At 51.0% G+C, this 24,545-nt stretch overlaps 2 protein-coding genes across 8 annotated transcripts in view; one reads left to right on the top strand and one right to left on the bottom strand.

Moving 5' to 3' along the window:
- Window positions 1-1,397: 1,397 nt before the first annotated feature.
- On the top strand, window positions 1,398-5,610 carry CCNI2 (cyclin I family member 2). Its single transcript, XM_017872021.1, has 4 exons — window positions 1,398-1,882; window positions 2,299-2,430; window positions 3,311-3,385; window positions 4,817-5,610. Exons 1-4 carry the CDS (start codon window positions 1,454-1,456, stop codon window positions 5,027-5,029), a joined length of 849 nt encoding a protein of 282 aa, XP_017727510.1. The 5' UTR covers window positions 1,398-1,453; the 3' UTR covers window positions 5,030-5,610.
- SEPTIN8 (septin 8) overlaps window positions 4,777-24,545 on the bottom strand; it is a 30,797-nt gene continuing 11,028 nt past the window's right edge. Inside the window, exons 2-10 of one of the 7 annotated variants that reach the window (XM_017872014.1) lie at window positions 19,941-20,061; window positions 18,744-18,939; window positions 18,225-18,411; window positions 16,996-17,157; window positions 16,312-16,408; window positions 15,965-16,133; window positions 15,645-15,777; window positions 15,311-15,501; window positions 4,777-6,145 (exon numbers count right to left, since the gene is read on the bottom strand). In XM_017872014.1, the coding sequence (XP_017727503.1) occupies window positions 5,980-6,145; window positions 15,311-15,501; window positions 15,645-15,777; window positions 15,965-16,133; window positions 16,312-16,408; window positions 16,996-17,157; window positions 18,225-18,411; window positions 18,744-18,910 (1,272 nt within the window). In that variant the 5' untranslated portion in view covers window positions 18,911-18,939; window positions 19,941-20,061 and the 3' untranslated portion in view covers window positions 4,777-5,979. Of the gene's footprint in view, window positions 6,146-9,963; window positions 12,767-15,310; window positions 15,502-15,644; window positions 15,778-15,964; window positions 16,134-16,311; window positions 16,409-16,995; window positions 17,158-18,224; window positions 18,412-18,743; window positions 18,940-19,940; window positions 20,062-24,545 lie in introns of those variants that run through there. The other 6 variants (XM_017872015.1, XM_017872016.1, XM_017872019.1 and 3 more) reach the window with 6 other exon arrangements.

Raw genomic sequence — 24,545 nt, 5'->3', positions numbered from 1 at the left:
CACAGTGACTGAATTAATTTGCATTACCACTAGCAGTGTATGAGCATTCCCTTTTCTTCTCTGCAGCCTCACCAGCATCTGTTGTTTTTTGACTTTTTAATAGTAGCCATTCTGATTGGTGTGAGATGCATTACTCTGATGATTAGTGATGTGGAGCATTTTTTCATGTTTGTTGACCGCTTGTATATCTTCCTTTGAGAAGTCTGTTCATGTCTTTTTGCCTGTTTTTTGATGGGGTTGTTTTTTTCTTGTTTAATTAAGTTCCTTACAGATTCTGGATATTACGACCTTTGTCAAATGCATAATTTGCTAACACTTTTCTCCCATTCTGCAGGTTGTCTGCTGACTCTGTTGATAGTTTCTTTTGATTTTCTACAGTTTAAATAGAAATGTCTAGCTGTAGTTCTTGGCATTTATCTTGCTTAATGTTCTCAGAGCTTCCTAGATTGTGGTTTGGTGTTTGGCATTAATTTGGGAATATTCATTCTCAGTCGTTATTGTTCCACATATTTCTTCTGTTCCTCTCTTTCTTGTCCTTCTGGTATTCCCATATATTTTTAATATGCATTTAATGTAATGAATTTTTTAAACAAAATATAACTTAGGACCCAGGCATGGTGGTCTCAGCTACTTGGGAGGCTGAAGTTGAGGGTAGCTTGAGCCCAGGAGTTTGAGGTTGTAGTGTGCTGTGATCACACCCGAGAATAGCCACGGCACTCCAGCCTGGGCAACATAGCAAGACCCACTCCTAAAATTTATGTGTGTATATATATACATATATATGATTTGTATGATTTTCCTTATTATACGTTTATAGCTATATATGTATGTATAGATACATAAACAAATATTATATATATATATGAATGAATGAATCACCTTGTGAGGGAAGTATTATCACTTTTTTTTTTTTTTTTTTGGAGAAGAGGTAGCCAAGGCTCTGAGAGGTCACGACACATGCATGAGGTCACACAGCGCGTCTGGAATTCCATTTCAAGCCTGTCTGAGGAGGGCGCTCTCGCTGTTCCTTTGCCTGGTCTTATGTCCCCAAGTGTGTAATATGAGGTAAGACCCAGGGTCTGCGGCCGGGAGTCCCGGCCTAAGGCGAGCGCAGTCTCCAGCCGCCCCACCGGCGCAGGGAGCACGGCCGGCAGGGTGGAGGAGGCGTGCGGTAGGCAGCAGCGGGGATGGAGGGAAAGGTGGGGGTCCGCCACCCGCCTGTGCGCGCCCAGTCCTGCCGCGTCCTGGGTGCGCGCCGCGCACCTGCGGGGCGAGTGCCCAGGAAGCACGGCCGGGTGCGCGAGGGGTAGCTCCACCGGGAGCGTTGTGGGTGGGGCCCGCAGAGCCCGCCTCCCCACCTCCCCCGGCGGCGCCCCAGGCTGCAGTGTTCGGGGCGCTGGGTTATAAAATGCCGGGTTAAGCAGCGACTCAGACTTAGGATCCCGCTCACGACATGGCCTCGGGTGCTCGGTTCCCGTCGCAGCCGTCGAGCTCAGAGGTCAGGGCAGTCCAGAGCCCAGACGGGCGTCCAGGCGCGGGTCTGGAGGAAGCAGCCCTGGGCGTTCCTCTCCCGCCGTCTCCGGGGGAGGCCCCTCTGCCTCCGAGCACCCGGAGCAGGTGCCCTGGGATCAGCCAGCCCGGAGCGTCTTCCCTCCACGCGGCGTCCGCGACAGTCCCCCTGCGGCCCCAGCGCAATACGGCGACGGCCGGGAGAACCGCAGACCCGGTCCCCGCCGCCGCCCCAGAGCAAGCTCCGCGGCCTGCTCCACAGTCCCTCAAGCCGCGCAACCTGGAAGGCGTCCTTGACGAGCGCCGGCTGCTCTGCCACTTGCAGCTGGCCCAAGACCGCGAGGCGCGCCTGTGGCAGGGCGGCAAACCCCAGGTACCCGTCCCTGCAGTGTGGCCCTCCTTGCGCGCACACGGCAGGCGGATGTGGCCTCCACCTGCACCAGCGCTCCGGTGTTCTGCACCTGGAGGCCGGGCGCTTCCGCAGGTGTGGCCCCTCAAGAGAGGCAAGAGGCTAGACCCACCAGCTTCTCTCTAAGAGGGCGTCTTGATAGCAGGGCCTTCGGAAGAGGGCCTGTTTGAATCAAGGAACTCGGCCTACGACGAAAAGCGGGCGCGCGGGCTGGGGGTGATGGGTGAGCCGCTGCGCCAGCGGGGCGCTTACTCCCAGCGGGCCTGCAGGGGAAGGGACTTCTCACTGCCCGCCGGCACCTTAAGCAGGAGGCTCCTGCTGCTGGGGGACCAGGAGTGGTCGCTAACGACTTTCCTCGCCCCACCTGCTCTTCTTCCTAGCGGGATGAAATCTGCAATGCCTTCGAGTCAGTCGTGCTGTGGCTCCTGCGGCTTCAGAACATCTTTTACTTCTCCCAGTCCACTTTTAACCTGGCCCTCACCATCTTCAGCCGCCTCCTGATTTCAGTGAAGGTAGGGAGGCCTCTGAGGGACGGTGGCAGATGGTGAAAGAAGAAACTAACCTTTGCTCCCCATTCCTGCGTGAGAGGTGAGGGGTTCCAGATGCTTAAACCAAGGTGTATAAACTAACTTGCTTCCAGTGGTAGAGCTGGTTTTGGAACCTCTCCACATCCTACACTGGCTGTCTCAGGGTCATGTGGACATCAGGGTCGGGGCTTGGGGAGCGTGAGAGGAAGTAGCTGGGAAAGGGCTTCCTGTGGAATGAGGTAGGATGTGCTTGTCTCGACTTGTCGAGGGCAGCTTGAGGCTAGGATGAGACTGGGTTCCCTGAGAAGGTGCCGTATTTCCCACCTCCAGTCAGTCCCGAAATGAAGGAATACTGCCCAGTCATCTGCAGTTCTGAAATCAGGAGCAACCTCATTGGTCAGATCTAAAAATGGCACTAGCATTCTGTCTTGTGGAGAAATGGAGCCTTTTAAAAATGGAAAAAAGCTTATTAAAACAAACGGCTGGGCGCAATGGCTCATGCCTGTAATCCCAGCACTTTGGGAGGTCAAAGGGGTGGGGTGGGGGGGAAATCACCTGAAGTCAGGAGTTCGAGACCAGCCTGGCCAATATGGCGAAACCCTATCTCTACTAAAAATACAAAAATTAGCCAGGCGTGGTGGCCCGTGCCTGTAGTCCTAGCTACTCAGGAGGCTGGGGCAGGACAATCGCTCAAAATCAGGAGGTGGAGGTTGCAGTGAGCCAAGATCATGCCATTGCACTCCAGTCTGAGCAACAGAGTGAGACTCCATCTCAAAAAAGTATATTAAAAAAAACAAACACAGATGCTTTTCCGTTTGTTTCTGGCATTCATATTCTGCTCAAATGTGTTTGTTCCATACCACAGGTAAAAGAGAAATACCTACACTGCGCCACAATTACTTCCTTGAGGCTTGCTGCAAAAGTTAATGAAGAACAGGAGGTATGCATCCTTGGAAGTCCACACTGGGCTGCACTTCAGGTATAGGGGTGTATTATTGGAGGACTCCAGTTTCATGATAGGTTTGTGCCCTTCACGTATGGTGGATGTTTTGGAAAAGTCACCAACTTGCCAGCATCTCTGCTGTCCCTTCCATTGGCTTGTCAGACTTTGAGACCCCACAAATGAACAAGTAGAACAGCTGAACTGTCCTGGCCCACCAAACCTAGAGACCTGAACTCTTGACAGATACATATGGCCTCACTGGTTGATACCAGATGCTACCTCTCTCTAAACAGGGGCATCTGCTGTTGAGCAAGGAAAAAGGCCTCCCAAACCATGTGACTTAACATCCACCCCAAGCAATTATGTCTAAGAAAGCTGCCTGAGACTTGAGGACTTGGCTGTGTCAATGAAGCTGGTCTTTGGGAACTCTGGGACCCCTGAGAGGGACAGGAGGGCCATGTGCTGGGGGTAAAGTACAAGGGCCCATGAGTGCTTCAAGCATGCCTGAATGGCTGAATTTCACTGTGCCATCTGTTCAGGAGGAGATCATCTCCTAATATCCTTTCCAAACTTTCCTACCTCCCTCCAACTTTTCCCATTTTGGGGATGGTGAAATCACTGCCATTGCCGCAGGGGTCACCCTTAGCTGATCTCTGGGTCTGATGAGGCAGGGAAGAAGTTGTGTGTCCAGTTCCAAACCTTCAATAAAAATGTTTTAAACTCCTGTTTATTAGAATAGAATTAATGCCCAAGTTGCTTTTGTCCAACTAAAATCAAGTGACCCTTTTCTGGATGTTATAGTAATACTTCTGTCCATCTAAAAACATAGGATCAAACCTTTAATATACTTGGTACTTGAATGTTTACTCATAGACAAGTCTTATTAGTCCCTCTGTGGGAAAAGCCATAGATTTGCCAGAACTGAACCACCTTCAATCAAGGTTGAAGGAAGTTTGCAGTTGTGATGCTGAAAAACCCATATGAGGTTTTATCAATGTGTCTGTCTGGTACAGACTAGGAAGCTCAAAAGCACAGTTTTTTTCTGTATGCCCAGTACCCATGGTAGGGATCAGGAATAGGGATAGGCAGAACCCATGGCTCCTGGAAAGCTTTGGGTGAGTTCTTGCAGCTGAACAGGGGAGATGGACAGCCCCAGCCTCCAAAGCACTGTTGGGTATGAGCTAGTATGCAGTTGGGGGATCAAGACCTGGTTTCAGAGGGGGACCATGTAATGTTCAATACATAACCACCTGAGGATTTGACAGATAGCGAAGATCTGGTTTAGTATTTCTTTCAGAAGCATTTTCTGTGGCAGGCCACAGGAAGACAACTCCACTAAGGTCATGAATGCCCAGTCCCCATGGATAAGAAAACAAAAGCTACTATGACATGATGTAGGGCTTTGGCCTCTTTATTTTCTTTTTACAGTTTATTCCACAAGTAAAAGACTTTATAAAGCACTATGGCTCTGACTATTCCCCGAATGAGCTGCTAAGGATGGAGCTGGCTATTCTGGACAGACTGCACTGGGACCTTTATATTGGGACGCCGCTGGACTTCTTGACTATAGTGAGTAAGGAGGCTTTTACAGAGTCTACCCTAAACTCGTTTGTGCCTTTGGAACAGCTGTTTACAACATAGGACGGCAAAGCACAGGCATGTACACGCCCTTGCACATGCACCACAGTGAGGTGACCCACAAGGCTCATGACATACGGGAGAGTGAAAAGGTATCTTAAATCCAACACAGTTCCACCAGACTCCCACTTCTAAAGGACATTAAATTAACTTTACAAAGATTTTTAGACGGCACTATTATGGTTTCTCTTTTAAATACACACTGCAAAAATATTTAACTTTCCATTCTATGAATACTGTACATAAATATCTGTCTGCTTTTGCTACACTTTACACACATTCACTTAGCTGTCTTTAGTCACCTACACACAATCCTTATTGAGGCTTTAGACCATATTGATCTGGCACTTAAAAAAATATCATACATTAGTTTGTATTTGTTTTAGTTGGGGGAATGATGGTCATCCTTAAGGATATGATTCTGTTAGTAAGGCAAAATTATGCAATGTGGAAATCTCATGGGGTTTTGGTTTGTTATGAAGCATGAAGATTAAATTACTAAGGGCTGTTTCATTATGAAAACTGGCCACTGTTGCCAAGTTGCAGAGTTTCTTATGATAAGCAGATACAAGTAACTTTTCTGCCAGCTTGGTCTTGAATAGTATGTTTCTATTTTTCAGAATGGAAACATTGTCATCTAGGTACTTTCCACTGATAACAATGACGTCACAAAGCAGACTCTTCTTTTTTTTTTTTTTTTTTTTGTCTCTGGGGTGGAAGCTCAGCTTGGCCACAGAGTGGGCATTAAGCCTCAAGCCCCTTACGGAGCCATGGATAGGAATGAAAAGGTTTGGGCAACATTTGATGTTCCCTGATGGAAATTCAAATTGTTTGCACTTCTGGTCATTGATATATGAAAAGAATGGGGTTTTCTGTTCTAACATTAAAAACCATGGTCTCCAGTTCCATGCCCTGGTGGTCCTGAGCTGGCCCCATGTGTTGGAGCTGCTGCCTCAGAGGAATCCTTCCCTCCACGTCGCATCCCTGACCAGGCAGCTGCAGCACTGTATGGCCGGCCACCAGCTGCTGCAGTTCAAGGGCTCCACACTGGCCTTGGTCATCATCACCTTAGAGCTGGAGAGGCTCATGCCCGGTTGGTGTGCTCCTATATCTGATCTGCTAAAGAAAGCACAGGTAGACATCAACTTTGCCCCACACCAGGCTCTGTGTTTTGCCCCTTTAGCTGATGCACTCTGACCCCAAAGGGGTACCCTTTCCCCTTGTGGCCTCTGGAAAATGTTCTGGCCATAACCCTGGAAAGAGTCTGCCCAAAGGCTAGGCTTTCCACACTTGGCCATGCTGTATGCACTTGAGATGGGACATGTGTTCTCCTCACTGGACCAATGGGAGTGGTCTCTTGAGAGTGCTAGAATCTTTATCTCAATGGGAGCCCTTGTAGCCAAGAGGACTGGGGGTCAGGGGGATGTCTGGCTTAGGAGGAAGCAACCCTGAGCTTAATACTGGGGAGCATAAATTTTAAACTCCTTCACCTCTCCTTTGTACGAGTGTGTGGTACCAGGTACAGGGGTACCATGAGGCAAGCATTCTCGGGGCACAAGGAGGAGGGGGGTGTGTCAGAATCCCTCAGAACAGATAGGTTAGGATGGAATGCATGGTTAAACTAACGACAACTTTACTGAGGTTGGAAATGGATGTCCCTGAGATGGCAGGATTAGTGGTCCTTAGTTGGGTGGTTGGACCTTCCTGAACTTGCTTCATGCTAACATTTTGGCACTCAATTGCCAATTTCTTAGAATGTATGATGGTTCTGCTTGAAGATGGCCACTCTATTCTAATATAGGTTGGTGATATGCAGTACAGCTGCTGCAAGGAACTTGTAACGCAGCAACTGAGAAGTTTTCAGTCATCATCCTGCACAGACAACTTTATGTCACCTGCCAACCAGCCGCTCTGCCTCCACCCTGGGGCCTTCAGAGCATAATGTGAAAACTCCTTGCTTGGACTACCATGAGTTCTTTGGCTTGTTATTAATCCTGTAAAAAGGGAAGGTGGCTCTGGAAGAGCAACTGAGAAAAAGTTCCCAACTAAGCCCTTGGAAAAAAAATAAAGTGAGGAGGGGAAAGGCAGGCTGGGGTCAGTAGAGATCAGGGTGGTCTGATAGACTATGACCCTGCCTTCCCATTTTCTCCTCTGGGCCTGAAGCCAGGGAGTATGAATGAATGTTCAAATGGCAGCTTGCTTTTCCTTCCTTCTCCAGCAAGAGTTGGCATTGGCCCCTGAGAGCACTGGAATATGAGACCAAGAGGCAGGCCTGGCTCAGGGCTGAAGGGTTGGGGCTAGTTCTGACCAGTTCTTGCTGCTCTACCTGCCAGAGCTGGCCAGGTCCTTCCAACTTCCCAGGCTTATCCCAAACATATATGCGGTGCTTCCAGTCCCAACTACCCTGCCTGCAACTCCTAACATGGGACAGTCTCTGCAGACACATTTACCTGACCATGGCCATGACTTATGTCTTCTTTTTACAAGGACTGGATTATAAAGTATGCTTTGTTTAATGTAACTTGAGCAAGCTTTAGATATATCTTTCCTTTGTTACTCTTAAGCAAAGTGTTTTCAGTTATTAGTTTAACTAGAGGGATTTTGTGCTAATGAATGGGTATTATAGGCAAACACCTGTGATGGAAGGCACAGCTCTGAGTGCTTTGTTGGGATGAGCAGGTTCTGAGGCCAAGCCTGCTCCAACCACAGTGCTGCCAGGAGGAGGAGCCAGCTGCTTCTCTCAAGCTGTGCTACCACAGAGCCATTCTCTGAGCAGGGGAGTGCAGCTGACACAGATGCCAGCTGGGGCTGTGTAAGTTGTGTTGGGGACATGAATGACTGAGCTACACATTCAGAGGTGGTTTGTGAAGTCTTCCACTCTGAACTATGGTGGCTGTGTGTGTGTGTGTGTGTGTGTGTGTGTGTGTAAATGTGCCAAGCCATGGTGTGGGAAGGGAATGATTTACTAGGTGCAAGGTGGTCAAGGGCTAGATATACCATAATTGTCTATATTATAGAGTTAGTATACATCTCTATTTTTTCTTGACACACTTTTGCTTGCTGGAGCTTTTGTTAAAATTAAACTTTAATTGCTTCCAATCCTGTATGAATCTTATTTTGAGCTACCATGCATTTAGGCTTGTGAGAGTCAGATATATTTGGAACACTATCTCCTAGGTCATATCAAGAACTCTCCTCTAGTCCAGAACCCATCTTACAGATGGAGATGCTGAGGCCATGCTGCTCACAGCTTCCAGTGGTGGCCGTGAGTGCCCTCTGCCTCCTTCCAGTGTAAGTGGGACCACAGTGCATAAGGCAGGAGGACATCCCGAGGGCCCATACCAGCTTGGGTGTCCCGGGCTTTGGGGAACTGCTGGAAGACATCTGCTGCTTAACCAGGTGGCTCTGGATGTGAGCTAGATTCCGAGAGCTGATCCAACTCAACCTCTTGGAGAAAGCAGAGGGTAGACCTGTGAGTCCCAGGACTGGGATAAGAGACAACCTTCTGCTCTGACTTTCTGTAAATGATAGAACTCTTCTATAGGGAAGCTCACTTTTGTATTGCCAAAGTCCCACTTGTGGATTTTAAAAAGTCTTATCTGCTTTTCAAGCTTGCCTTGAGGCCCCAGATCCCATCCTATTTCCCTCTAATATTCTTTTCTGACATTAGGAACTCCTATCCCACCTCAACTCAGAGATTGGGAAACACTTCTCAGGGAGAAATATGGATACAATCCATTTTCCTTTTGACCCCACCTATAGAAAGGCAGGGATTGGTGAAGAAAATGGAGATGGAAAAAGCTCAGAGGCAGATGCTATGGCAGAAAGAAAGGTAGGTGGGCTCAGGGAGGAACAGGGAGGAAGAACAGGGCAGGGAGGGGGCATCATAGACCTGTCTTAAACTTGTCCAAACAGTACTTCCCTGAAATGAATGAGCCAAGTCATTTGATGATGTTTCCACCACCTAGGAGACCCGCCTCCCTCTGGCTTCCTGGAAAGTCTCTGTCCTTCAAAGGTTGGTGAATACTTTGCCTCCCTGCTGCCTGCCTTCCCAAAAGTAGAGCTGAGCTATGCCTGCATTAGGGATGTGTTCACACCACTCTTCCTGCAGGGATCCCCATTTTCTCATTTTGGTCTTCCCAAATCTACCTAGTGCTCAATGGAGAAAGCTCCTTAAAAAAGAAACCCACGTACTTTTTACCACCTGTCAACCACCAGTCTGCCCTTCCTCAGCCAAACTTTTGCCTGTCCCCTAGGGCTATCTACCTCTAAAAAACAGTCTCAGGTCCACCAGCCCACATCATCAGGCTGTGTACTTTAACCTGGCCACACTTCCACTACTCTTCCATCATTCTATTGAGATGCCAAGGAGCAGCTGTAGCTCAGGAATTAAGGGTGCAGATTACCAGCATTCAAATCTCAACTCCAGTTACTTGCCGTGTAACCTTGGGTAATTAATTACTTAAACCTCTGTGTTTCAGCTATAAAATGGGGATGAATGGTCCCTAATCATAGGATTAGGATGAGGATTAGAGGAGTTAATGCATGTAATGTGGTTCCGAGCAGTTCTGACACTCAAATATTAGCAGTCCCATGGGAAGCCTTTTTGCTAAGGAGGAACGCTCCTCGAGGGCAGGTGCCCCTTTTCTCATGTCCTGCACCCAGTTGTCCAATAAAGATTCGTGGACCACAGACTGCACCTTTACCTTTCTGTGACTTTCCTGTGACTCTTCTCTCCATCCCCCACCTATCCAAGAGCCTTTCACAGATGCCTGTAGCAGGGTTTCCTATTAAAACAATTCCTACAGAAGTAGATCAACCTCCACAAAATTCAAAGAACAGACAAGCTGTATTTTACCACAGTTGTAGCAGATTAATGGGCTCAGGAAACTTGTTAAATCAGAAAAGCTACTGCCCAAAAAAGACACCACAAAAACTCAAAATAAATGCAAAATTTAATGAAAAAAATGAGTACAAAGTGAATGGAAAAGAACAAAAACAGGAGTAAATGAATTAACACGTGAAGCAATTTTAGAAAAGCATGTTAACATAACAGACTAGCAAGCCACACTCGGGCCTCGTATCCATGAGCCCCACTTAACAGGGAGCCCACATTTAGACATACACAAACATATATGCAGTCAGTATGCACAATTACAAACCACCTAGATCAGTTTACCCACAACTAGAAAGACCAAATATCCCCATTGGCCTGGGACAGGTCTGGTTTATGCCTATTGATCTGGTGTAATTAATAGCATCCCCTTTCTCTCTCAATAGTCCTAGTTTGGACAACAAATTATATGGTGATTCTTCTACCCCAAACAAACATGGTTTATGAAAGACATGATAGTAAATGCCAACATGATCCTGTAAGACAGCCCTATTAATGCCAACAAATAACAATGGGAAAAAGAAGGGTAAATGAGACCCTGCAGACAGGGTCACATTCTATGAGAGCTAACTTATTAAACAGTGGCAAGTTTTAAGCTCACTTTATGCACCGTTTAATTTGGTCTCAGCTAAAGATAACAAAATTCCAAACAAACAGCAGGTGGAGAGGTGCAGTGAGGCTTGCTAGAGGGACCTGTGGAAGCAGCTCAGACTTGAGAAAACGGAAGTCTGTCAAGTGTCCCTGAAGATACCGGGAAGGCTTAGGCCCACAGGCAGGCAGCCAGCCACGAGTATGGCCTTTCAGTATACCCGGGATGCAACCCGCGGGCCACAATGGACGAATGGCCAAATCTGCACACTCCAGAGCCCCAGGTTGGCCCATGAACCAGGAATTCTCATTTCTTATGTGTCCAATGAACCTGCTGGGTCACCAGGCCTCATCTTCAGAAATATGTTAGCTGAGAGAGGCTATCTTAAAGGTCATGCTCTGACCCAACTGCATACTTTCAGACATAAAATTACCCTAGAGATGAGCCACTGGCAACCCACATTTGCCCTGGATATATGCCAGTTTACCTTTTCAGATACCCTCACTGAAGCATCAGTTTTCAGTTGCAACCAGATGGGGACTTATTGTGAAGCTAATGAACCCTAATCTTCAGGGCCCCTTCCAAGACCCTGTACCTAATTTTATATTAGCATTGTTTTTCTTAAAGAAGTCTGTCTAAATAATTCAAGCTTTCAGCCCCACAACATTTAGATCCACCCCGGTCATAGCATAAAAACTTGGAGAATTGTCACTAGAACCTGCTCTGCTGCTGGAGCATGGAGCCCCTCATAGGTAAAGGCTGCCTCTTCCTGGCCGTGCCTCAGTGGACGTACACAGCTCACCCCTCCGCCTCTCCCTGAGCAGAACATCATCTCAGGAAGGCAGGAGGAAGCCAGGACTTGGTCCTGGAAATCAATAATGCAAGCCAGGCAAAAAGGGGGAAATGGCCATGAGAAAGAAGACAGGGGCATGAAAAGCAAACTACCACCTCCACAATAAATTAGCACGGCTTCCTGAGGCTTCCAGCCAGGGAGTATGCTAGACTGTGAGCTCCTTGAGGGGAGCATTGTGCATTCCTCTGGGTAGCTCCAGGCCCAGCACAGTGCTTCAACATTAAAACTATCCTTCCTTTCGTCTAATCATTTTCCATCTCCCATTTTACCAGGCCATATTCTCAACACTGACATTCTCGGTGGCTTGTAAACCAACAGGAGCATAGAAGAATCAAAGCTGCTAGTACTTCCTTAAAATGTTCCCCTTTAGAGTGCAGTTGAAGGGGAAAGCTCCTTTGCTGCTCACTTTTCCCCTCATTGTCTGTATACGTCAGACACCTTCATCTCTTCACCCTGTGACCCAGCCGGGAAAGAAGCAATGACTTTGAGGTAACAACCTTTTTCCCACTGAGTACTCTTTGCATTTGGAATATGCAGGATTTGCTTGGGAGTCTTACTTGGAGTCAAACACTTAACACACATACGGAGTTGGTCCCTGTTTACAGGTAGCACCTCTGGGGCATAGACAACTGCTTTGGGCTGCTGTTCCATTTACATTCACAGTAAAAACACTGGACATGGTCTTGTTCATGTTCCAATTCCATCCACAAAGAAATGCCAAACACTGTCATTACAGGAAGTTTATTACCCAGCTCTCCCTGTATATATGATAGGCGTACTTTATACATAAGAAAGGTTTAGCGGTATTTTAGTTTTAAAATCAGGAAATCTGTGTTACTTATGAAAATAATGGGAGAGGATATTATTTGTCTTGATGCTGGTGCCAAAATAAATATTTAGAAGTGTTTTAAAGTTATTAAAATTAAGCTCTAGGTTAGAAAAATTAAAATGAGGGGAACTGGGCGAATTTTGCAGCATGTATACCAGACCACGCAGCTGCACCTAGGGCACCACGTGAGTTGCCATCTCCACGCTGAACAATTAGGCCTAGCATCCCGGCTGGGGCCTTCGCTGGAGTGGCACAACAGCTCCGTCAGGGAATAGTGACACTGTAAATGGAAGACCAGCCACTGGCTCTGAAAAAAATAAACCTCGTCAGTTTTGGATTCCAGCATTGCTGGCTTTTACGTGTTTGCATAGAGAGGGGTGGCCCGCCAGGCCTGGGGCAGCCTGGGGCCGGGGTCGGGTAGGGGAAAGCAAAGCTGTAAACACTGGAGTCTGTACCGGCTCCCAGTCCGTCCTCACACCATGTTATGGGAGAAGGGTCACAAGGTGTAACTCAAGCAACTTAACACATGAAAGTCTAAAGTCCACTCTTGACATGTAAGTCTGTGCGTGCGTTAACTGAAAAATAAAAATAAAACAAACAAAACAAAAATAGACACATTAAAAGATATGCAGACCAAATCAAACAGAAGCAAAAGACAGCAAGATGGACACTGCGAAAGGGCAGTCAGTTTGGCATTTGTGACGAGCAAAGCAGAGAATTCACTTCTGTTTGTGGCGTCCCAGGCTGAGGGTCAAGATCTGATTCGGAAGTAATTTTGCAAAAAACTTGGATTCAAATTTAAAGAGTAAGTATAACCAATCAAAACCACTCAAATAGTCATGAAAAACACCCCTGCCCCCATTCCAAAAATGCACTCCCGACTCACACTAGTCCCTTGGCCAGGGCGGCAGGAAGGAGTATTCCCAGTCACCCCACCTACCCCACTCCTGGCCTCCGTAGGGTCGTCATGGGAAGAGAGTTTTCTCTCCCAGGGACCAAACTGACTGAAGCTTTCTAGCAGGTCCAGAAAACAGGAAAGACCTGTCTTCCAGGCCCAGGCCTAGAGAACATATCATGGAGCCCTGGCCGCACGGGAAAAGCAGGAGACCAGACACTAGTGACAAGCCCCCACCCCAAGGCTGTGCTGGTGCCCTTTCAGCCTGCCCGCACCCACCTTCACTGGCTCTCACACCCTGAGCTGGCCACAGGCCCTTGCCTGTAGTTTCTGAGTGGTTTCTCCACAGCTTATTTCCTAGGGAGTCCTGGCTATCTTTTCTTTAACAAGATGGCAGGAAGCAGAGCAAAGTCACTTTGGGTGCCAGCACCTGGGTCATAGACTTCCACCCCCTCCCAGGAAAATCCTGATTTCTGAGCTGCCAGCTTGCAATCTACACAGGTTCCAACTCGCAGAGCCCCAACGCTCACCAAGCCGAAAGATGGGCGTGGGAGTGGGGCTGGAAGCAAACGCAGAGCAGAGGGGAAATTCATGGCTGAGGGGAGTGTGGGGCTGGGGTCCTCCCTGGGGACAGGTAGGGGCACATCTGTGCCAGCACTGTCAGCTGGGGTAGGGCCACCAGGCATCGGGATGAGGGAAACTACAAAATGGAAGAGGGTCTGTCCTGAAGCAGAGGACAGACCTTAGGACTGAGAATTGGCAACCAGTTCTGAAATGCCTGGTTCTGTCCCCGTTTCCTCCAGCAAGAAGTCCTTTGAGTTTTTTTTTCCTTCGTATGTGTGTGCCTCTGTACATGTGTGTACTGTGTGCTGGTAGATATGTGCCTGAGACTGTGTATGTGAGATGGGACAGGAGAGAAGGACAGTGTGTGTCACATGTGTATGCACATGTGGTTAGGAAATGCCATATTGGGGGTGGGGCGGGGGCAGGGCTAACACCAGAAGCAACAGCCCAGGGCCACAGCTAACTATGCACTTCATGGCCCTAATGGCTAGGCTTCACTGCCACCAAGGAAGGAAGGGCCAGCACATATACACCCCCAAATATCCCAGGAGGAAATGGATCCCAAGAATGAGGGCCAGGATGGGTTCACCTGCTTAGTTCCTAGGTTGGTAAGAGAAAGATGGTACCCAAGATAGGCCAGGGCAGGGAGAAGGAGGGATGTATGGAATCCCCATAGTGTGACGTGGCATGGCTGTGAATGAGATGGGTGGGCGAGGGAGAGCCCCAGAAGCCAGAACATCTGGACTCCAGCTAAGGGTGTGGAAACAGGCTATGAAGATCGCCAGGGAGAAGTGACTCAGAGTTGTCCCCACCTGGCCACTCCGTTGACTGCACTCCTGGTGCTGGGAAAGGCCTCCCTGCCATCCAGTCTTTCTCTCCTGTCTGCACTCTGCAGGAACAACTCCAGCCTCTACTTGAGGGGCAGCTCCTCTCCCCAAAAGAAACCACAGAGGCCCTGTGGGAAGCTGCTTTCCTCCCTTTAGCGCTGCGGACCCTTCAGAACAGCTGTGTGGTGACCACAGTGTCCAGGAGGCTGGTGTTGGCTGGCGCAAGTGCCCACGGTTCTCCGTCACCACCTGCCAGCCAATATGGGCCCCACACCACTGCCCCACAGACTGAGGAGGGATGCGCCACAGCTGTCCAAGCAGAAACCACTGCAGCTTTTGGAATCTGGTCAGCTGGAGATGCTGACATTCCCAGGTCCTGTCCCTCCTCTGGCCTGAAAGACCATTCCCAGCATTCCCAGAGCCCTGCAGCTCTGCCCTTTCCGGGCTGCTCCTCGCCCCTGCAGCCCCACCTTCACTACGCTGCAGCAGGGCCACAGCTGCCAAGGGGGCTACAGGAGAGCGAATGGGTAAGCAAGAAATGGTGGGGGCGGGGGGGAAGAGACGGAAGGGGGAAGAGGAGGAGAGAAAAAGGCAGAGGGAGGGGTAGCACAAGATTGCCTGTGCAAGCAAGAGTGCATGACTATGAGAGCGATCCAGATCGCGAGACACTGGATCACTACTGAAGGAAAAAGAAACGCAACCAAGAAAGCTGGGGAGAGAGCCACTGAAGATGAGGGAAAACAAAACAGGAAAGGGACAAGAGAGGGCGGGAGAAGAGCGAGAAGGGAGGTGAGGGACAAGAACGAAAGCAAGAGCCGTGGCCTGCCACCTACTTCTTCTTGTCCTTGTCCTTCCTCAGGGGCTGCTGCGAAGTGGCATGCAAGGCCTGCAACTGCAGGGCCTCCACCGCAGCCTTCCGGCGATTGAAGGCATTGGTCTCCTCCTCCAGTTCCCGGCGTTTTTCCTCCACCTTGCGCTTCTCCTCCTGGTGGACCCGCTTCAGGTGCTCAAACTTCTCATGGAGCTGGCAGCAGAAAGGGGGCAGAAGATGGGGGGAGCAAGAAGAGGAGGGCTTGAGCCTGGGCCAGGAAGGCACCCCCACCTCTACCCTCAGCCAGGCCTTCCCTCCCTCAGCATCCCCACCCCAGCCCCCAGCCTGGCACATACCTCCCTTTCCTTCTCCTTCAGCTCCAGCTCTGTCTCCTTCACTTTGTTGACAAACATCTGTCTCATCTCTTCCTCCTTCCTCTGCAGCTCACTCAGGAATTCCTTCCTCTTGGCCTCATATGTCTCTTGTAGGCTGTGGAGACCCACAGAAGAGAGGCCAAGGATGGGATATGGAGGAATGGGGTAGGGCAGAGCCAGAGAGGTAGAATCATGTGGGCACGAGGGGTAAGAGGATGGTGGGGTCCCCCAGGGAACAGATGCCAGGATGGTGTGTCTGGCCACAGCTGTGAAAACAGGCTCACTCTGGCTCAGGCTGTCACCTGAAGGGCTGGCTGTCACCATCACTGTCCTGAAAGCCCATCTCCTCCAACTTGCAGCGCCGGTAGAGCTCATAGTGCCGGCTGTGGGTCTGCTCGCGGAGGTCTTCCATGTTCACCCGGATCAACATTTCCCGCAGCTTCACGAAGTCGCAGTGATTCTCATTCTCCACTGAAAGCAGGGGGCCGGTGGGGTATCAGGCAGGCATGCAGGCGGGCAGACTCCAGAGTCAGGGTGGGCACACAGGTGCGCATGAGGAAGAAACAGCACAGGGTACTACAGGCAGCAGGGCAGGCCAGGGGACACTGTTCTACCCCGAGCTGGGGATGCACTTCCCATCCACACTCACCCTGCACCACTCCCCAGGGGTACTGCCGCGCTCGGACCAGCTTGTTCCCCACCTTCACCTCCTCGGTGCTGCCCACTACGGCGAAGGGCAGATGTGCCTGGAAAGGGGCCCAGGTATGCGTAAGCCCGGAGTTGACACAGGCTAATGGCAGACTCTCCCTCCCTGCCCTTGGGTCCTAGGGAGGGGCAGCCAGACCTGAACAAAGGCTCCAGGGCCAGATGCTTGCTTCCTGGCTCTCTTCTTGAGAAATGTCCCAGAACTCCAAACAGGGGAGTGGGCTGAACCCTCAACCCCCTCCCTGGTGCTCCTGATTCTCCAGGCTGTTCTTTCAGCCCTCAGGCCTCCCAGGGGCCATTAGAGCTCCCTGAAAGGACCTGTGAGCCTGGCTCCCTTCCAGGTTCCCAAACCCTTAAGCCTGCTCAACTCCTTCCATTTCCAGGCTCCTCCATGAGTCCAGATCTTATGACACCCAAACCTGGGGTCCCCAGTGTAGGCCCACTATCAGATTCCTCCTGTCCCCTGCCCACAGATGTAGGACTGGCCAGCTCCAGATGCCCACCCTTCTGTCCTGGAGAAGCTAAGGCTGGAATCCTGGGGAACAAAAGTCTCCTGGGGCTGTGTCAGATCTGTGCCGGCTCCTCGCCCTCTGGCCCCAGGGCACTGAGGCCCTCGCCCAACGCTCACATTCATGACTGCGTTAATCTCTGCAACAGCCTCGTCATCTGTCGGAAACTGGTAGATCTGGACCCCGTTGCTGACCAGCTCGCCCATGATCTTGATCTTGAACTTGTGGAGCTCGCTCTTGGAGATGGTGTCAGCCTTGGCGATGATGGGAATAATGTTCACCTGACAGGATCGGGGAGAGGACAGCAGGCTGGTTGGCTCTTTTGAGCAATGGTTCCCATGCCATGCCCAGGATATGGCTAGCCATGCCCAGGCCATATCCCCGGGCAGGGGGAAGGAGGCCAGAGAGATGGAGCCACTCCCACAGGCAGCCATGGTGCAAACCCAGCCACCTGTGGCCATTCTGATGGGTTTCAACAATTGTCTGCAGTGCTTCTTACAGCCCTGGTTCCCCCAAATCACCATCCAGCCCCAAAACTGGTCCCCCTAGGCATACCCAGCTTTGACCCAGAATCCTCTGAAGGTCCTAATTGGCCTGGAGCCTGACAGAAGGAGTGGTCGGGGGCTGTGCTCCCCACTAAGCAGGTAAAAGGACCCATCAGCAGTAGCCATAAGAAGATCCCAAAATCTCCCACACCCAGGCTATCCCGTTTTTCACAATAAAAATGAACTCCTGAAATGGGAAGGCAGTCGCGTGAGAGATGACAAGGGCTGTGGGGCCACATGCCCTTCAAAATGCACAGCTCTTCTAGCCCGTCCCATAAAGCTGCCTCCCTTCTCTACCCCTATAGTACCCACCCCTCATTCACATCCCAATTCTGGGCCTTAACTCTCCTCTCCCTGATGGGCTCAGAAAGAACTAAAGCACACTTATATCAGGGAGGAAGGGGGAAGTGAAGGGAGGAGCTAGAAATTAGGAATTGAGAGATAGAAAATGATCAGAGAACAGGCTGAGATGGGAAAGGAGGTTCCCTGGGGTGAAGGGCAACAAACACTATTGGGAGCGGGAGGGGCAGCAGGACTGACAATGACAGTGATTCAGCTGCAAGCAAGGGGCTCAAGGTCAGACCCAGGGCACAGGACTCTGGAGAAAGAGCCCAGAGCAATGGGAGCCACTGGAGCAGGAGGGACAGACGCAAGACAGAGAGAGGACCAAGCCAATAGGGGGCCATCCACAAGCCCCCGACGAGGTCCCTGAGGACCATGGTGGACAGGCATGAGGCAGCCACCCACATCGCATCGCAGCAGAAGACTATGGAGCCTGTGACAGCGGGTGGGGACAGGGATACCTTGCTGTCTAGTTTCTTCATGGTCACCAGATCCAGGGACTTCAGGGAGTGCCCCGTGGGCGTGATGAAGTAGAGGCAAACGTGGATCCTTGTGTCATGGTAGTCAAAGAGTGAGCGGCGGATCTTCAGCTCCTCCTGCAGATAATTTTCAAACTGCGCATCGATGTAGTCAACTATGGGCCTGTAACTACAGACAGCTCCATCACCCAGGAGGCTGCCAGCTGAGATCAGGGGCTTGGGGCTTGGGGGGCTCAGGGCTTGGGGCCAAGCCAGGCTGCCCCCTGGCCTTTTCTTTCTGGGAACAGCTTCTGCCCGAGGATCCCTGACTGGATACAGGCAGCTGACCCCTTCTCCAGACACCTAAAGGAATAACTGGTCTGTTGGTGACCACAGAGCCTCAGATACTCCCCAAGAGGCACTCCCTGGCCCCCTGCAGTGTGAGGGCTGGGCTACCGGTATGGGGACCAATGTAGGTGGGGTGGGAAGAGGCTGGGTGGGGCCACCCTTCCCGCCTCTTGCCTCTCATCCTTATTGATCTGATCCCCAAAGCCCACGGCATCCACAATGGTCAGCTTGAGCTGCACGTTGCTCTCCTGGAGGTCGTAGGTCTGGGGCCGCAGGCGCACGCATGCCTCATGGTGACTGGCTTCCTCAGTCTCGAAGGTCGTGTTGAAGAGCGTGTTCATCAGTGTGGATTTGCCAATGCCGGTCTCCCCTGGGCGGTGAGGACAGGAGGGGAACAAGTGGGTGTCACAGGCTGGAACTGGGGCTGTCCTTGGCTGGTGGCTAGGCCAGGCAGGGCTCAGGCATCCATGGCCCCTGGACAAGAGAAAGGGGCAGGCCGCCCACCCCCATCCCTCATCACCCCCATTCCCCAGGAACTATCTTTTCCTGTGGCCTCAGAAATAACCTGTGGAAGGAAGAGCCAAAAGGTGGACTTGGACAGAAGACAGAGCTGTGTGTGATGTGTGATGTGTGATGTGTGATGTGTTCCCTCAAGGAGCAGGGAAGAGGCAGAGCCGTGCAGCTGGGTAGACACCACTGCAGACCCAGTCACCTTACACATAACCTGCTGTACACAACACCCTTCCCAGGACCAGGGTGGTCACGGGACCAGGGGGGCCAGGGTCTAAAGCCACCAGTGGCTCAACCCATGCACCCTAGACAGCCCTAGCTCCACATGGCTTTAGCTGGGGGAACTCAGGATGGGCCACTTCCCGAAGGGCACCTGCAGAGGGACCAGCAGAGCACTTTGTGCCCTTCTGGGACTCCCAGGGAACCTCTGAGAGCCTCTCTGCTTGGGGCTGTATTTGTTCATATGAGTGCCGGAGCACTTACCACAGGATATGGTGATGAGGGGCAGAGCTGTTTACCATAACGTCCTTGACACAGGGTAGGAAACAGTAAATGAATACATGTTTTTTAAATGAACAAACAAATGAATAAATGAACCTAAATCTCTGTGATAAACACCCACAGTTTACAAACCACTTTCATGTGCCCGATCCAGTAACTTCCTGACAACGCTGTGCCAGGCCCTGGCTCTAACTCCATCCTTGACCTTGGCAGAGACACCAACCAAATCCTCATCCTGACACCCCCAAAGTTTCACTCTGCCTGGGAAGCCCCCTTGTAGCTCAACAGGGGGCCAGAAGTACCCCCTCTCCCAGGAGGTTCTCACCCACCCTCTGTCTAAGGCCAGGCCCTGACACTCACCCACACAGAGGATGTTGAAGCTGAAGCCCTGAGTGACCGACTTGCTGACCAGCTGGTCGGGGAGGCTGTCGAAACCCACATGGCCGCCCAGGGAGAGGCTCCGGGGCTCTGGCTCTGCATTCTGCCAAGAGAGAAATAAAACAAGACATGAGCCCACTGGAGAAGAAAGGTCAAGGCTGCGGGGGTGGGCGCTAAATCTGAGTTAAAACAGCGAAGCAGCCCCGCCCGATGTCTGAATTCTCAACAAATCTCAGACACACCCTGAGTACACCCAAGCCAAGTTTCCCAAGCCAGCTCCAGGCCAAGTTTCCCCAGAGGGAGCCCGATGCCCCCAGGGGGAAAGGCCCTTCCACTCTGTGACTTTGCTCCACCTGGGATGGCCAGGGATGCCTGGCCTGAGGGCTCCATCTCTCCTGGTGTAGGTGGCCCCAGGGGCTGTGGCTGCTACCCATAAGGGCCCACCTGTTTTCCTACTCAGCAGGAGGCCCCAGATGCTCCCAGAGGCCCAGATTACAAAGTGCATCTGTTCCTGCAGCCAGCTCTGAGGAGACGGGGGATGCTGCCCCTGCCTAGTCCTCCCAGGCCCTCCCACTGAGGCAGGACTCAAGCAGAGGCAGGTCTGGTCTGACCCCCTCACACGCGTGATCCCTCAGAGGGGCTTCCTCTAACAGCTGGGCTCGTGGCCCTCCATGCTCACTGCTGCTCCTCACACACCCACATGTGGGACTCATGCATGGATCCTGCTAAAGGAGCCGGCCCTCACACAGACAACCCCCCACTGGGGCTCAGGGGTGGGTTCCAGAGGGATCGAGACTCTGAGGCCTCCTCCCTTCTGCCTCAGTGGTGTTCTCTAGAGATCCCCAGCTCCTGGCTCCTGATTCCTGCCACCATCCCACCCCTATCTCAGTCCTGGTTGTCTAGACAGAAGGTTCCAGGTGAGAATGTGGAGGCCTGGCCTTAGCAGAGAGCTGGGCGGCAGGCCCCGAGTGAGCTGGGGCCACTGGAGCTGGCCCAGCGCTCTATAAAAGGAAACCACAAGGACCTAAAGCAGAGGGTCATGGTCACACTCCATCTTGTGTGACTGGTTTCTCTGACTCCCTGGAATGGGGTAAAATGCTGCCTGAGGGAAGGTTCCCAGGCTCAGCCCCTCTGGAGGGCAGACCTTAGACAGCTCCACGTTGCGCAGAGTCCTGCCTCCTCCATTCCTGAGCCCCACTGCCCTGAGACAGCTGGAAAGAGGAAGGAAAGGAAAGGAAGGAGAGAAGGAGAGGAAAGGGCAGCGGATTCAGAGTCTCTCCTGCCCATAGCTACGGGGCGGGGAAGCAGGTCCAGCTGAGGACAGCCCAGGAGATAGGGCCAGTGGCAGATGTAGATACAGGCTCAGGGTCAGGAATGGACGGGTGGCCCTGGCTCCTGCCCTGCAAAGGCATCTCTTCAGCACCCGAGCAGCTGACCTTCACCACAGCCCACTGCCTTGGCCTGAACCCCTCTGGCCATCCTTCCCTCCCAACCAGAGAACCTTGGCACTCAAAGCCAACTTTCTCCACAATTAATGTCCACCTCCCCACGGCAGCCTCGCATCAGTGACTCCCAAGTGTGGGTGCTGGCAACCTAGACCCCACATGGCCTCTCTGGGCAGTTGTACCATCCCCTCAAACAAGTCAGGGCTAACCCTAAACCTGCTCTCTCCCATTCAACGGAGCCTCTTTTCTTATAGCTGACCCTTTCTCCCCATCACCTAGCCCCAAAGCATCATGTCCCAATCTCCCCACTCAAGCCCAGGTCTCCTTAGGGCTGCAAACGTAATTGGACAAGGAGGTCCCAAAGGCAGCTTCCTCTCATTGGTGCCCACATAAAAGTAGTTAATGAAGCCTAGGAGGTGCTGGGCCAGGTCCAAACCCCTTAGCATGGCGTTCCAGGCCTTCCTCACTGGCCTGGTTCCAGCCCAGCTGGTAACTCTGAGCTCCCCTTTCAAACTCTACCCCTCCCCTGGGCTCTACAACTTACTCTACCTTTTCCTTGGCACCCACTCTCACCTGGCCCCCAAGCACTTACATTCCAGACCCCTCACTTGGCAGTTATCCTGTTTCCTAGTACTACTGGTTATCCTTTTTTAATGCATATTGATTCTCTACCTATTCTATAAGCTTCTTGATGTTGGCTCCTTGAGGTTGGGGAGGTCAGGTTTTCTATTCTTCCCTCCCTCCCATTATTATGCCCAACATGCTGGACAGCTCTACCATTTACAAGTTACTGAACATGGCCTCCAACTGCTATGGCATCGGGGCACCTGCCCACCTTACACAAGGCTTCATTATTTAGTCTCTGTTCCACCTCCTTATGGCAGCTTGAGGATCAAATGGAGGACACAACAGTTAGTCTAGAGCTTTTTTCTTTACAGGCAAGACTGAAAATCTCCAAACTTTAAGGCGTGCTGTGCTTGCAGAGAAGGCTATGTGTTTATTCATCCTCTTCTTCCAAGGGGTGACACAATCAGGATGCAATCCAACATCCTGTAGTCTGCCGCCAAACCACCAAGTCAGCTGTGTCTGGAAACCACACACACATACACACACACACACACACACACACACACACACACACACGGCCGCAGAGCACTTACTGAGAAGCAGAGGCCATTCCATTCCTGTTTTCCCCCACTTTCTTAGAGGTCTAGGCTCCAGAGGCTAAGTGCAGCACTGGGGATTGTTGGGGCGGGTCTCACATAAACTACCTATCCATGCATAGCAACTGCAGAGTGGCCTCCCCTCACACAGCTCGACTCTTTCTGTGGAAGTGTGGGGTACAGGGAGGTCATCATCCTTAAGTTGTTGCCCAGACTATACTCTGTTATTGCAGGGGCCACACATCTGGGGCAATATCTGTTTAGGAGCCCCAGGGAACAGTCAGGGAGGATGCATGTACACACATGTACACACACAGAATGGCCACTGGCTCTGATGGAGACAGTGTTGTTACCTTGTCCCAGGAGACTGATCTGACCTCCAGGCTTTACCAAGGGGTAACTCTCAATAATGCCAACTCCCTGATCATAGATTTGGCATCGACATGTGATCTAAGTTGCAATAATTGCTCCAGAGTGCCTGCCCCAGGCATCTCTACCAACTTGAGTGGGGTTACAACCTAGGAGGAACCAGCAGCCTCTGAAGGACCTCCTGCACATCTCAGCTACCATGACTCAGAAATAAAGTCAGGTCTCCCAGTGGCTACCAGAACTGCAATTTGGTGGGTAAGACCACAGCTCCAACTCCTGGGGTGGGAGCCCATCAGCATGATCCCATGATTGGTGCAGGTACAGGCAAGTGACACAGGTTGAGCCTTTATGACCATCTTGAAACCATTAGGGGAGCTAGCCTAAGGCTTCAGTCCACTCACAGGATGGCAGAGCCAAGAAAATCACAGAGAAGAGAGGAAGCCAGTGTCTGCCCTATCTCTGCGCTTTTCCCCTTACCCCGGCCATATCCTCTTTATCACTGAGGCCAGTGGACTGGTATCATCTATTACTTGCAACTGAAACATCTTCAGTGCCATAGGATCCAAAGTAAAACTCTTTGGATGCAGAGGAACAAGGAGAAAGCAAGGAAAGCCAGGAAAGGAGGGACAGTGTAGAAGGTAAAACAGCTCAGTGTTCACAACCAAAGGAAGGAATGGATGTCTGAGATGATACCAACACCTCACTGAGGACCACCATATGTGAACTAAGCCAAGTGATTTACACCCAGGCTCTCACTTAGTCCTTTCTCACTGTGGATGACAGACTCCACGATTATCCCCATTTTACAGGGGAGGAAACTGAAGCACACAGAAGCTAGGGAACTAACCAGGGCAGAGCAGGGACCTAAGAGTAGACCAAGCTCTTGTCCCAAACCACTCTGCTACACTGCCTCTCCTGTTCTTAGCAGGCTCCCAATTCATTCATTCAGTCACTCAACACACACTCACTGGACATGTCTGCTGTGTGCCAGGAACTGGGATGGCTGCCAATGAAAAGATGAGGACATCAGATCCTTGACCTCAGAGGGCTAAGCCTAAGCTCAAATGCCTTTAGAAGCCAGGCAGGTAACATATATAGGTGAAGGGCAACAGCACCCTAATAACAATGGCAACAACAACAGACATAACTAACATGTATTGCATGCTTGCTATGCGCAACTCTAATTTAATCTCATGTAGTCCACACTTCGGCCCTATGACATAGGCCATAGCAGCCTCCCCATTGTCCAGATGAGACAATAGAGGCATCAAGAGAGTGTGTAATTTGCCCAAGACCACACTGCTCAGGAGAGCAAAGCCAGGATCTGAATGGAGACAACATGACTGTGAAACCCACGCTTCTAGTCACATCACTCTCTGCCTGCTGGATGAAAGACAGCAGCTAATTCAGCTAAGTGTGGGGGCTCCCGAGGAGAGGTGGGAATGGTGGAGAACTGGAGAGCCTGTGCTTATGCTCAATCCATGGTGGCCGCAGTTCCACAACTCGAGCCAACTGTGGGAAAGCAGGTATAGTGTTGCCAAATCTTCCCATTTTTAAAGAGAACCCAAAATCTCTCTCTATATATATATACATATATATATATATATATA

This window comes from Rhinopithecus bieti, unplaced genomic scaffold, assembly GCF_001698545.2.
Source record: "Rhinopithecus bieti isolate Rb0 unplaced genomic scaffold, ASM169854v2 scaffold_5889, whole genome shotgun sequence".
NCBI lineage: Eukaryota > Metazoa > Chordata > Mammalia > Primates > Cercopithecidae > Rhinopithecus > Rhinopithecus bieti.
This window is presented reverse-complemented; position numbering and strand designations above follow the sequence as displayed.